This window comes from Camelina sativa, chromosome 11 (assembly GCF_030686135.1).
Source record: "Camelina sativa cultivar CO46 ecotype springtype chromosome 11, ASM3068613v1".
Classification (NCBI taxonomy): Eukaryota; Viridiplantae; Streptophyta; class Magnoliopsida; order Brassicales; family Brassicaceae; genus Camelina; species Camelina sativa.
Window position 1 is genome coordinate 45,282,064 of NC_141890.1, and position 13,756 is coordinate 45,295,819.

At 35.7% G+C, this 13,756-nt stretch overlaps 2 protein-coding genes across 2 annotated transcripts; both read left to right on the forward strand.

The window, feature by feature from the left end:
- Positions 1-2,302: 2,302 nt before the first annotated feature.
- On the forward strand, positions 2,303-5,244 carry LOC104726146 (heat shock protein 90-3). The gene is made up of 3 exons (XM_010444939.3): positions 2,303-2,660; positions 3,013-3,154; positions 3,254-5,244. The coding sequence occupies exons 1-3, from the start codon at positions 2,538-2,540 to the stop codon at positions 5,086-5,088; spliced, it is 2,100 nt and encodes a 699-aa protein (XP_010443241.2). The 5' UTR covers positions 2,303-2,537; the 3' UTR covers positions 5,089-5,244.
- A 2,839-nt stretch (positions 5,245-8,083) lies between these two features.
- On the forward strand, positions 8,084-11,136 carry LOC104726147 (heat shock protein 90-2). Its single transcript, XM_010444940.3, has 3 exons — positions 8,084-8,431; positions 8,919-9,060; positions 9,160-11,136. Exons 1-3 carry the CDS (start codon positions 8,309-8,311, stop codon positions 10,992-10,994), a joined length of 2,100 nt encoding a protein of 699 aa, XP_010443242.2. The 5' UTR covers positions 8,084-8,308; the 3' UTR covers positions 10,995-11,136.
- Positions 11,137-13,756: the final 2,620 nt, after the last annotated feature.

Consider the following 13,756-nt stretch of genomic DNA (forward strand, 5'->3'; position numbering starts at 1 on the left):
AGAGAAGCCTCAGACGATTGGTTTCTGCGACGATAAGGCCATCAAAGGAGATGTTGACAAACTTCTAGAACTTAGATTGAGATCACAAGAGATCTGATGCGACGTTGAACACATGCTGCTAGGTTGGATCTTCGAAGGACCAGATCCAACGCCTAGCCAGGTTTGTCCACCACAAACTTGTTCTTCAACATATTTAGTGGACCAGATCTGTTTTTGCTGACAGACGAAACTTGTCTTTTTATATTGGACCAGATCCGCTTTTGCTGATGGATGAAATTTATTGCAATTGGCAGTTTGACATTGGAGAACTCACGGAGGATAACAATATGATCAACCAAAGAAGGTATCTCTATGAACTAGTTTTTATTTTTATTTTATCTAGAGTATGCTTACTTTTTTTCTATCCAACGATGTTGTCTATTAAGTTCATGATAGACCAATTTGTTTTATAAATAACATTAAGTCCATCACACTAACATGTTTGTTGTCTATCACACAAGTCTAAGACGTTCAGGATGCCATTGGTGAACCCCTGGAGGACAACAATGTTACTGCACAAAGAAGGTACGTCTCTGTGGCCCAATCTTATATTTGGTTTAGTCCAATGCATTTTCATTTATGGACCACAATACACTTGCTTTTTGTTTATCCAACCATGTTTCCTGATGGACTACTTTTTAGTTTAGAACATTAAGTCCATTACACTAACATGTTTGTTGTCTATCTCACAGGTCTGAAGATGTTCATATTGACATTGGTGAACTCCCGGAGGACAACAATGTTACTTCACATTGAAGGTATACCTCTATGGACCAGTTTTATCTTTGTTAGTCCACTACATTTTCATTTATGGACCAGTTAATTTTTTATCTATCCAACCATGTTGTCTATTAAGTTCATGATAGACTAAGTTTTTATTTTAAAACCTTAAGTCCATCGAACTCACATGTGTGTTGTCCATCGTACAGGTTCGAAGACGTTTAGCCAAACATTGGTGAACTCTCGGAAGACAACAGTGATATACAGAGAAGGTATGTCTCTGTTGGTGGACCACAATAGGCTTACTTTTGTCTTTCCAACCCATCTTGTCTATTAACTTCTAGATAGACTATTTTTTTAAAAAAAATTGATGAATTCCCTGAGGAAAACCATATTATTGACCTGGAGAACTCCACCAACTTCAATCTCTTTTATATCCAGATGTGTTTAGGTTTAGTGCTAAACATTGATAATTAGAAAAGAAACAGTCACATCATCACTATTTTTGTCAGTCTCAAAATGCTTGCCCAAAAGTTAATGATTTATTTTTTTAATTTTCTTTTTTTTTCGTTGTTTTAAAGGTTATTATGGTATTTTGATCATATGGTATGAAAACAACAAATGGCATAATTGAAAAGGAAAAAGTGAAAGTGGCATTTCTCACAACTTTAATTATAAAAATAGTACTTCTCACAAAATTCCCTTTAAAAATCAATATCCCGAATTGCCTTGTCTTCATTGTATTGGTGCATTTCCAGCAAACATTGAATGTTCCAAATATGTCTAAAATATAAATTGGAAGTTGAGTAGCTTCTCCTAGACATCAAAGTAGTAATCTTGTAAAATGGCATCAGAATCTCATCAATAGCCTTTGCTCTTTTCCATTCTTTAGTTGAGGGACAATAATTGTAATTTTTATCAACAATCTTAAATCTATTCAACGCTCGCTGATATTTCAAAACTTTTGTAAACATCAAATATGTTGAATTCCATCTAGTTAGTACATCTAAAGATAGAAACACTTCTCCTTCACCTTCTACACATTCTGCAAGTGCTATTCTCCTGGATGTTAAACCTTTAATATACTTCAGAGTCTCTCTGATCTTATACAATGCATCATCAAGCACAAGCAAACCATTTTGCACAATACGGTTTAAAATATGTGCGCAGCACCACAAATGTAAAAAATCTCCTTTACAGCAAATAATCATCCAGATTAAGACGATCTTTCAATATATCTTGCAAACAATCGTTGGCTGTAGCATTATCCAAAATAAACGTAAAAACTTTCTTTTATACCAATTTCGTAATTTGTTGCTAGACATATGAAAAAGTCATGTAAGAAAAAAGTAAATTACAAAATTAACACAAAAATATGCAATTTGAAAATCAAAAATTAAAATAAAGTAAAAAGAAAAAAGGAAATTGGTGTATTTTGGTATTTCCATTTAATAATAATAATCATTGATGCAGATTATATGGGTCTTAGATATTTAAAAAACTAGCAAATTAGCATAATCCAAATTCTAATCCTATACAACTTACATTAAAAGAGAAGAAGGATCTAGAAAACCTTATAACAAACAACGAGTTCACAGAAAATTTTAAGGAAAACAGAAGGATCTAGAAAACTGAGGTTCCCACTATATATAGATTTGTTTGCTTCTCCTCCCAAATCTCGCATCAATACTTTCTCTGCTCTCTCAAGGTTTTTTTTTTTTTGGCTCTCAATTCCGATTCATAACCCTTAGCACATATTTTTCTTCCCATCAACGATAATGGCGGACGCAGAGACCTTTGCCTTCCAAGCTGAGATCAACCAGTTGCTGTCGCTTATCATCAACACCTTCTACTCCAACAAGGAGATCTTCCTTCGTGAACTCATCAGTAACTCCTCCGATGTATGAGCTCTCTCTCTCTCTCTCTCTCTCTCTCTCTCTCTCTCTATCTATCTCTCTCTCGTTCGTTATATGTTTTGCTCTTGTTTAACTCCTTCGATTTGGTTTTAGTTGATCGAGTTTGGTTAGGGTTTAGTGTTCTTGTCGATTTGAGAATTTGGATTGTTTCGATTAAAGTGGCGCATCTGTTTATATTCAAAACTGTGGATTTAGGTTTACTGTTTAAACCAAGGAAGGATTAAGCAGTCTATTATTGTTTAGATCAGGATTCAGAAGTCTATTGTTAATTTTTTTGTACATGTTCTGCGTAATTTTGTTTCTTACGATCTAAGTGTATTTGCTCTGGTGAAAACAGGCTTTGGACAAGATTAGGTTCGAGTCCTTGACGGACAAGAGCAAGCTCGATGGTCAGCCTGAGCTCTTCGTTCACATCATTCCTGACAAGACTAACAACACCTTGACCATTATTGATAGTGGTGTTGGCATGACCAAGGCTGGTACGTTATTGATTTAACAGTCTTTTGTTGCTTCTTAGTGTTCTATCTCTGTGTTTGTTCTGTTTGCTAATGCGTGTGTGTTTGTCTTCTATTGTGCAGATTTGGTCAACAATCTTGGAACAATTGCGAGATCTGGTACCAAGGAGTTCATGGAAGCATTGGCTGCTGGTGCTGATGTTAGCATGATTGGTCAGTTTGGTGTTGGATTCTACTCAGCGTACTTGGTTGCTGACAAGGTTGTTGTCACAACCAAACACAATGATGATGAGCAGTACGTGTGGGAGTCTCAGGCTGGTGGGTCTTTCACCGTGACCAGAGACACCTCTGGTGAGCCTCTCGGTAGAGGTACCAAGATGACCCTTTACCTCAAGGAAGACCAAATGGAGTACATTGAGGAGCGCAGGCTCAAGGATTTGGTCAAGAAGCACTCTGAGTTCATCAGCTACCCTATCTCTCTCTGGGTTGAGAAGACCATTGAGAAGGAGATCTCTGATGATGAAGAGGAGGAAGAGAAGAAGGATGAGGAAGGCAAGGTTGAGGAAGTTGATGAGGAGAAGGAAAAGGAGGAGAAGAAAAAGAAGAAGATTAAGGAGGTTTCTCACGAGTGGGATTTGGTGAACAAGCAGAAGCCTATTTGGATGAGGAAGCCAGAAGAAATCAACAAGGAGGAATACGCTGCTTTCTACAAGAGTCTGAGCAATGATTGGGAGGAGCATTTGGCTGTGAAGCACTTCTCTGTTGAAGGACAGCTTGAGTTCAAAGCTATCCTCTTTGTTCCCAAGAGAGCTCCTTTCGATCTATTTGACACTAAGAAGAAGCCCAACAACATCAAGCTCTATGTCCGTCGTGTCTTCATCATGGACAACTGTGAAGACATCATTCCTGAGTACCTTGGGTTTGTCAAGGGTATTGTCGACTCTGAAGATCTTCCTCTTAACATCTCAAGAGAAACGTTGCAGCAGAACAAGATCCTCAAGGTCATCCGCAAGAACCTTGTGAAGAAGTGCATTGAGCTCTTCTTTGAGATTGCTGAGAACAAGGAGGACTACAACAAGTTCTACGAGGCTTTCTCTAAGAACCTGAAGCTCGGTATCCACGAGGACTCTCAAAACAGAACTAAGATCGCTGAGTTGCTCCGTTACCACTCAACCAAGAGCGGTGATGAATTGACCAGTCTCAAGGATTACGTGACAAGGATGAAGGAAGGTCAGAACGATATCTTCTACATCACTGGTGAGAGCAAAAAGGCTGTCGAGAACTCTCCATTCCTCGAGAAGCTCAAGAAGAAGGGATATGAAGTCCTTTACATGGTTGATGCGATCGACGAGTACGCTATTGGTCAGCTCAAGGAATTCGAGGGAAAGAAGCTTGTCTCTGCAACCAAGGAAGGTCTGAAACTGGAAGAGACTGAAGATGAGAAGAAGAAGAAAGAAGAGCTCAAGGAGAAGTTTGAGGGACTCTGCAAAGTGATCAAGGACGTTTTGGGAGACAAGGTCGAGAAGGTTATTGTTTCTGACCGCGTCGTGGACTCTCCTTGCTGTCTTGTAACCGGCGAGTATGGCTGGACAGCTAACATGGAGAGAATCATGAAAGCTCAAGCGTTGAGGGATAGCAGCATGGGTGGTTACATGTCCAGCAAGAAGACGATGGAGATTAACCCTGAGAACTCAATCATGGATGAGCTTAGAAAGAGAGCTGACGCGGACAAGAATGACAAGTCTGTGAAGGACCTTGTTCTTCTCCTCTTTGAGACCGCTCTTCTCACTTCAGGTTTCAGCCTCGATGAGCCCAACACTTTTGGAAGCAGAATCCATAGGATGTTGAAGCTTGGATTGAGCATTGATGAAGATGATACCGTCGAAGCGGATGCTGAGATGCCTCCTCTTGAAGATGATGCTGATGCGGAAGGTAGCAAGATGGAGGAAGTCGACTAAGTTTTGCTCAAGGTTGCATTTAGTGGTTTTTCTCGAACTTTTGTTTCGGTTTTCTGTTTAGTTCTTTTTATGATTTCGGGATTTCTTTTGTGTTATTATTTTTTCGGTGTAATATTTTTTATCAACTCGGTGTTATGGATCAGTATTCTTCCAGCAGATTTCATTATTGATGTCAGTATCCTAACTGTGATAGCAGCTTTTAACAGTTTGCTAAACTTCTCGGACATCAAACCTTATTCTTAAATTGCACTGTTTTGTGAAGGTGTAGATTAAATCGATATATTTACTAGAAGTAAACTCCCAAACCTGTTGTACCAAAAAGCTCCATCAAGCGGACAGTCTTCGTTACCTCATTCAAATAACCCACAAATGTCATTAGTTTTGGGAATCTTCCAACGTCAGTGGCCTCTTTATTCTCCATTGTGCCCAGAAAATGAAAAGACCAATCTCTGTGTAGCACTCATATAGTCCCCTGAGCTGTTCACATTCTCAGCTAGTTTCTCGAGGAGGTAACGCATTGCTTTACCCATGGTGCCTTTCATCAAAGTGCCAGCTCTTAATCTCTTATCAACCTACATAATAAGATCCATGTACTGTATCTCCTAGTTTTCGGATAGTTTTTGAATTTGATGATTTTTTTTTTTTTGTTAAAATTTGATGATTTTTTTTGGTTTAGGGTAAGAGGATATGCCAACTAAATAAAAATTCTACTATATTAATTGGGAAGTACAAATATGAAACTAACCTTAAAATGTTTAAAAAATTACATACAATTGTCATTAGCAAAACTTAATTAAGATTAATTAATTAATTAAATAAATATAATTAATTAAAAAACAAAAGTTGAGGACAAATAAAATAAAATAAATTGTAGAAAAGTAAAAAAATAATCTATTAGAATCAAAACTAATTTGTACTTTAAAAAAAAATTAATAGCTAAGATGAGATTTATACCTTAAAACATTTTTAAAATACAAATTTTTAATATAAACAAACTGAATTTTTCATCACAAACCTTTATCAATAACATAATAACAAAATAAATTATTTAAAAAAATTCTTAAAAAAAAGTCAGCCCGCGGTTTTCCGAACCGCGGGTTAGTACCTAGTAATACAATAATTATGAAGTATAGTGAATGGAATAAAAATATGTCTGCACATATTAAAAAAAAAAACTCAATCCTTTCAATTTTTGAACATATACTAGGTTTTGAATCCGTTGTACAAGCGTATTTATGAATTTCTATGTTCACAAATTTCTTCGAAATCGATCATTATTTTGTCATTTTGCAAGCAGTTATTATAGTTATCTTTATTTTCTATCCCCTCTACCACGTCTATCCTTCACTCAATTCTCCATTACGTGATCCTTATAAAAAAATTCCAAAAATAAAAGTTATATATATAATCAAATACAACTAACAAAAAGAAAAACATGAAAATAAACTGAACAACAAAAGAGAAGAAGGAAAGATATTATAACATTTATGGGTAAGAATAATGTTGAAAGACAACTTACCAACATTAAAAGGGTACGGTCACTCTTTTCTGAATATTGACGGCAACATTAATTGTCCTAATTAAAGGGTCAAACGAACAACTGGCTCGCTGTTTAAGAACATAGAACTGCATGTAGATTAGTCAGTCGTTTCTATATATATATATATATATATATATATATAGCTTCTAAGTTGTTAGAGACTTAGAGTAAACTTCTATATTGCCTCTAGCTGCACTACTCGGTATTGTCATTAGGTGTAGTGTTGTCCTGTTTAAGTTATCATCTTTGTTGAGGACCAGTTTTGTAATGCCATTTAGGTGGAACAAGTTTTAGAGTTAAACAACAAATGTTTATCATATAGGGTCCTCGTTCATGTTGACGACTTACTTCAAAGTTCATGCTCTGTGTAAACGAACGGTTCCCAAACTTTTATCATTCAACTAATCGACTGACAGTGCGGGCCCGTAGGTGTATGACGCCTAAAGCACACAAAAAAATGGTGCCCCTTAATTCAACTATTTTTTCCAAAAAAAATATGAGATGATTCTATTTTAATGAAAAATAGAGAAAGAACAGGGGAGAACACATAAAACACTTTTATATTTTAGTATAATCAGTTAACCACTTACGTTTGCTAAAGATGGCAATATCAAATTATACACCAAAACCACAAGCAATCAACGAAACAACACATCATCAAATAGAAAATAGTTAGTAGAGAATAAATCTACTCGAATGTTAAAATAGAAATTAGTCTAAGTGCATGAACATTTTAACTTGTAACAAATTATCTACACTTGATCGCAAGTTAGTCTATGGATCACGATGACATCCATAACAAATTAACTTGTAAACTAGTTCAATTGCTATTTTTAATCATATAATCTTTATATTATGTAATAAAACAATATTAAAAAATTTAGATAGAACAAAATATTATGGATTAAGATTAAAATAGGAAAAATATAAATGTGGGGCTGGTTTGAACCCCTTACATGACACTAAAAATTAAAAATAAAAGCCACTACACTAAAGGAAGTTTTCTTTATATGATGCCCCTAAAATCTATCTAATATTTGGCGCCTAAAGCCCTTGCTTCATTGGCTTTAGGTCAGGGCCGACCCTGTCGACTGATCACCATGATCCAACAAACACATCCAACCTTATTTAGTGAGTGAATTGGATTGAAAACTTGTGACTTGTGAGAAAAGTAGACACCTTGTGGCTTCTCTTGCTTTGTTAGTGACTAAGAAATTTCTAGTTTTATAGACGACACTCGAGCTTGAGTAATCTTTGCAGTCTTTGTTAGTCTCACTAATCTTTTGTTAACTCGTCAAAACCTACAATAGTAATTCACGGAAAAGAGAAAATATACGTGAAGATTAATGGGGTTTAATGACGTGCTAAGTGTTTTTACTGAGAATATTATGAAGCTTACTGGGCTTAACAAATTCCAATATAGGCCCAAATCTATTTCCTTATAGTATAAAGTAGTTCAGAGGAAATAAAGGAAACGAATGATCTAGAAAAACCTTATTAGAAGGTACCCCCCACACACATTACTATAAATACTATTAACTTCTACTCCTAAACCTAAATCTCAGCATTCAATACTTCTCTCTCTCTCTCTCTCTCTGTCTCTGCTCTTTCTTGCTTTTGCTCTCAGATCGATTCTTAAACCTTAGGCTCCTCCTTGATATTTTTCTCCGTTCCGTGACAATGGCGGACGCAGAGACCTTTGCCTTCCAAGCTGAGATCAACCAGTTGCTTTCGCTTATCATCAATACCTTTTACTCCAACAAAGAGATCTTCCTTCGTGAACTCATCAGTAACTCCTCCGATGTATGAGCTCTCTCTCTCTCTCTCTCTCTCTCTCTCTCTCTCTCTCTCTCTATCTCTCCTCTCGTTCGTTATATGTTTTGCTCTTGTTTAACTCCTTCGATTTGGTTTTAGTTGATCGAGTTTGATTAGGGTTTAGTGTTCATGTCGATTTGAGTGGAGCATGTGTTTAGATTAAAGTGGAGCATGTGTTTATATTCAAATCTGTGGATTTAACTTTAGTGTTTAAACCAAGGAAGAATTAAGCAGTCTAGCGTCTAAATTTGGATTAATCAGTCTATTGTTTAGATTAGAAGTTTAGGATCTCTCCCTATTTCTATCTTATTTTATCTCTGCTTATCATATTCGATTGATTTAGGTTTGATTAGGGTTAGTGGTCGAATTTTTGTTGTTGATTGAAATCTGTTGATTAGGATTAAGCAAGATCTGTATATATGGTCTGTGTATGTTGTTTCTTATGATTTTAAGTGTTTCGTTTTGGTGAAAATAGGCTTTGGACAAGATTAGATTCGAGTCCTTAACAGACAAGAGCAAGCTCGATGGTCAGCCTGAGCTCTTCATTCACATCATTCCTGACAAGACTAACAACACCTTGACCATTATTGATAGTGGTGTTGGCATGACCAAGGCTGGTACGTTATTGATTTAACAGTCTTTTGTTGCTTCTTAGTGTTCTATCTCTGTGTTTGTTCTGTTTGCTAATGCGTGTGTGTTTGTCTTCTATTGTGCAGATTTGGTCAACAATCTTGGAACAATTGCGAGATCTGGTACCAAGGAGTTCATGGAAGCATTGGCTGCTGGTGCTGATGTTAGCATGATTGGTCAGTTTGGTGTTGGATTCTACTCAGCGTACTTGGTTGCTGACAAGGTTGTTGTCACAACCAAACACAATGACGATGAGCAGTACGTGTGGGAGTCTCAGGCTGGTGGGTCTTTCACTGTTACCAGAGACACCTCTGGTGAGACTCTTGGTAGAGGTACCAAGATGACCCTTTACCTCAAGGAAGACCAAATGGAGTACATTGAGGAGCGCAGGCTCAAGGATTTGGTCAAGAAGCACTCTGAGTTCATCAGCTACCCTATCTCTCTCTGGGTTGAGAAGACCATTGAGAAGGAGATCTCTGATGATGAAGAGGAGGAAGAGAAGAAGGATGAGGAAGGCAAGGTTGAGGAAGTTGATGAGGAGAAGGAAAAGGAGGAGAAGAAAAAGAAGAAGATTAAGGAGGTTTCTCACGAGTGGGATTTGGTGAACAAGCAGAAGCCTATTTGGATGAGGAAGCCAGAAGAAATCAACAAGGAGGAATACGCTGCTTTCTACAAGAGTCTGAGCAATGATTGGGAGGAGCATTTGGCTGTGAAGCACTTCTCTGTTGAAGGACAGCTTGAGTTCAAAGCTATCCTCTTTGTTCCCAAGAGAGCTCCTTTCGATCTATTTGACACTAAGAAGAAGCCCAACAACATCAAGCTCTATGTCCGTCGTGTCTTCATCATGGACAACTGTGAAGACATCATTCCTGAGTACCTTGGGTTTGTCAAGGGTATTGTCGACTCTGAAGATCTTCCTCTTAACATCTCAAGAGAAACGTTGCAGCAGAACAAGATCCTCAAGGTCATCCGCAAGAACCTTGTGAAGAAGTGCATTGAGCTCTTCTTTGAGATTGCTGAGAACAAGGAGGACTACAACAAGTTCTACGAGGCTTTCTCTAAGAACCTGAAGCTCGGTATCCACGAGGACTCTCAAAACAGAACTAAGATCGCTGAGTTGCTCCGTTACCACTCAACCAAGAGCGGTGATGAATTGACCAGTCTCAAGGATTACGTGACAAGGATGAAGGAAGGTCAGAACGATATCTTCTACATCACTGGTGAGAGCAAAAAGGCTGTCGAGAACTCTCCATTCCTCGAGAAGCTCAAGAAGAAGGGATATGAAGTCCTTTACATGGTTGATGCGATCGACGAGTACGCTATTGGTCAGCTCAAGGAATTCGAGGGAAAGAAGCTTGTCTCTGCAACCAAGGAAGGTCTGAAACTGGAAGAGACCGAAGACGAGAAGAAGAAGAAAGAAGAGCTCAAGGAGAAGTTTGAGGGACTCTGCAAAGTGATCAAGGACGTTTTGGGAGACAAGGTGGAGAAGGTTATTGTCTCTGACCGTGTTGTGGACTCTCCTTGCTGTCTTGTAACTGGCGAGTATGGGTGGACCGCTAACATGGAGAGGATCATGAAAGCTCAAGCTTTGAGGGATAGCAGCATGGGTGGTTACATGTCCAGCAAGAAGACGATGGAGATTAACCCTGAGAACTCAATCATGGATGAGCTTAGAAAGAGAGCTGACGCGGACAAGAATGACAAGTCTGTGAAGGACCTTGTTCTTCTCCTCTTTGAGACCGCTCTTCTCACTTCAGGTTTCAGCCTCGATGAGCCCAACACTTTTGGAAACAGAATCCACAGGATGTTGAAGCTCGGATTGAGCATTGATGAGGATGATGCAGTTGAAGCTGATGCCGAGATGCCTCCTCTTGAAGACGATGCTGATGCTGAAGGTAGCAAGATGGAGGAAGTCGACTAAATTTAGTGGGTTTTCTCGACTTCTTTTTATGACTTTTGTCTGGAACTTATCTCTTTTATGTTATATTGTCGGTTTAGCGTTTTTATCAACTCTGTTGTGTGACTTGAGTCTATCTCTGGCGAATCCACGCTGTTTTTTGTCAGTTTTGTTAGCCTAATTTGTGATAGCTGATTAGAAGTAAGGTGAACGGCTGCTAAAATCATTGCTAAGCATCTCAGACAACGGTAGTGGTTTGAGTACATCTCTTTTTTGTTGAAAAAAATTAAACAGGCCATAACTCTTCTCCTCAAATGAGAGCAGTAGTGTTTCGAATAGTCACTACCGTCTCTTTTTATAGTAAAAGTCGAAATATTTACTTTTAGACCGAAGACTGGTAGCACATAATAGCGTAATTTCTTTTCAGCACATAAAAGACGATGATTCCTTCATATAATAGCGTAATTTGTTTTCAGCGTAATCCTCAACTCGTTGGCTATCGATTTTTCTTAACTCCGACGTAAAATCGCTTATCATCAGTATTTAAGCATTGCTATACAGAGTACGGACAACTAAGTTAGTTGAACTAACCTTAAACGGTAGTGTTTTAAGTCTATTGTATCTTTTTTTTGTTAGGTAAAGGTGAAACAAAAATGGAAAGAACATTATTTTAAGTTTTTAAAAAAGAATAATACAAAAACCAAGTTTTTAAAAATTGGTCGGTGAGAGTCGCATAATTATTAAAAGAACATTATTTTAAGTTTTGTTAGGACATTTCTATTGTGATTTTTTTCAACCAAACAGGTTCAAATCACCAGCTGCCAGCCACGCTGGGATGAGGTATGGAACTTGAAGAGTAGCTTGCGAATCATTTCATCACAATTAGGAAAGATACAGTACACTGAAATGTTCTCCTATTTCCAACTTTTATGAAGTTGGTGCAGAAAGACAAGGAAAAAGACAAGTATATTTCACTTTTTCGTTGCATCATTGTTTGTTAAGTGAACTCTTAGGATATATGAATAGTCAATAAGCTATTTTCTAGTTTCAATAACTGTGGTTTGAAATTCGACACTACCAGAATCGGCCTCAAATCATGGTTGAACACTGAAAAATACTAATATAAAGAAAACAATGTCTTTTCATATATACAAAACCTATATATGTAGACAAATTGTTCATATTCGTAATTTTTTTTTCTAGAAAAAAAATTACTAGTAAAATACAAGAAAATCGTTTGTTCAAAAAACCTTTGAGAAAATGATGGATACATGTGCAAGTTTTCTTTTTGAATTATTTAGATGAAATTGAGAGACAAAGTAGTATATATATTTTTTTTCTTCGATATCGTCAACAAGCAAATATTAATATCGGATGATTTGGTACATATTGTTTATGTACAACCGTGTTTTATTTCAGATGTAAACATTGTTCTTTTGGTTTGGTGTATATAAGTCTTCTAGGTAATAAATATCTATTGATATAACAAAAATAATAAAAATGATTATCAAGTTCATCTCAAAAGCACAAAATGCAAAGATTTTTCAAGATATTTTTGTTTTAAATTTGATTTTGCTATGGACTTGAATTAACATGTTCAATTTTATTCAGTGTTTGGAGATTTGAAGTCTGCCTTAGTTTTGTGATATTAGATGTTAATTGGTTTCAGTTAAAAGACAAGATATTTTAACTAAATAAAAAATTATATCAAATAAATTAGTTATGATTTTAGTAGAATAAAGTAAAAACTACATCTGTACCTGTACGTATAAAACTTATAACTTAATCCCAGTAACATTCTTATAGATATGCTGCTCTATATACCTTTTGATGTATATTTCCATTCTTTTCAATAAATCTGTGTTGTATTCATGTAAATTTTAAAATTATTACTTTGTTATTGATATTTTAATTTTTAGCATTTTAAAAAGAGATATATACCAATTTTGTGATTTGTAAACTATATGAAAGAGTTAGGAGAAACAAATTAACAAAAGTTATGAAGAAAGCTTATTGTTTTGGGAAAACTTCAAAAATACCTCTTTTGCAATACTATTTTTCAAAAATACCATCTCTTTCAAACTTTACCAAAAAAGCCACTATAAATTTGCAAATTTTCAAAATTTGTGTGCAAGCTAATAAATATATACACAAATTACCTTTATATGTGTGTAAATTTTCTTACATATTTTATAAATACCTTTTAAAAACCTTCTCAAACTATTTAAAAACCTTGTAAACCTTTTAAAAATCTTGTAAAAACCTTTTAAAATGTTTTAAAACTTCATAAATATTTGGATCAGGTCTAGAGGTAGTAGTTATTATATAGAAGTACCTTGTAAACCATATAAACCTTTATACTTTTTCATATTTAAAAAATTGTATTTTTGAAAATGGATAGATGAAAAGAGTATTTTTGAAAAGGAGTACACCAAAATGATTATTTCTCAAAAATCTCTATTGTTTTTGGTTTTTAAATAGTAAATTATCAACAACAAAAGGAACAGTAAATTACAAAAATATAAAAAAGAGTAAAATACACCTCTTTCCCCAAAGAAAAGAGGAAAGTTAAAATTACAGTTAATGAAGTTTTTGTAATTTTCTTTTAAATATCGATGATTTTCTTTTTATTTTTATTAATTAATACTAAAAAATTACAAATTTCAAAAATCATTGATTGAGAATTTAAAATTTTGATGAATTACTATTGGTTAATAATTTAGAAAATATGTTATTATGAATAATAATGCATTTATTGATAAACATTAAATACTTTTCTTAATTTA

What these genes read in the sequence shown, in the direction of transcription:
- LOC104726147 (XM_010444940.3), top strand. Translation starts at nt 8,309, where the DNA reads ATGGCGGACGCAGAGACCTTTGCCTTCCAAGCTGAGATCAACCAGTTG. An exon ending in TCATCAGTAACTCCTCCGAT is followed by an intron (nt 8,432 to 8,918) that starts GTATGAGCTCTC and finishes TGGTGAAAATAG; the next exon opens with GCTTTGGACAAGATTAGATT. An exon ending in TGTTGGCATGACCAAGGCTG is followed by an intron (nt 9,061 to 9,159) that starts GTACGTTATTGA and finishes TCTATTGTGCAG; the next exon opens with ATTTGGTCAACAATCTTGGA.
- LOC104726146 (XM_010444939.3), top strand. Translation starts at nt 2,538, where the DNA reads ATGGCGGACGCAGAGACCTTTGCCTTCCAAGCTGAGATCAACCAGTTG. An exon ending in TCATCAGTAACTCCTCCGAT is followed by an intron (nt 2,661 to 3,012) that starts GTATGAGCTCTC and finishes TGGTGAAAACAG; the next exon opens with GCTTTGGACAAGATTAGGTT. An exon ending in TGTTGGCATGACCAAGGCTG is followed by an intron (nt 3,155 to 3,253) that starts GTACGTTATTGA and finishes TCTATTGTGCAG; the next exon opens with ATTTGGTCAACAATCTTGGA.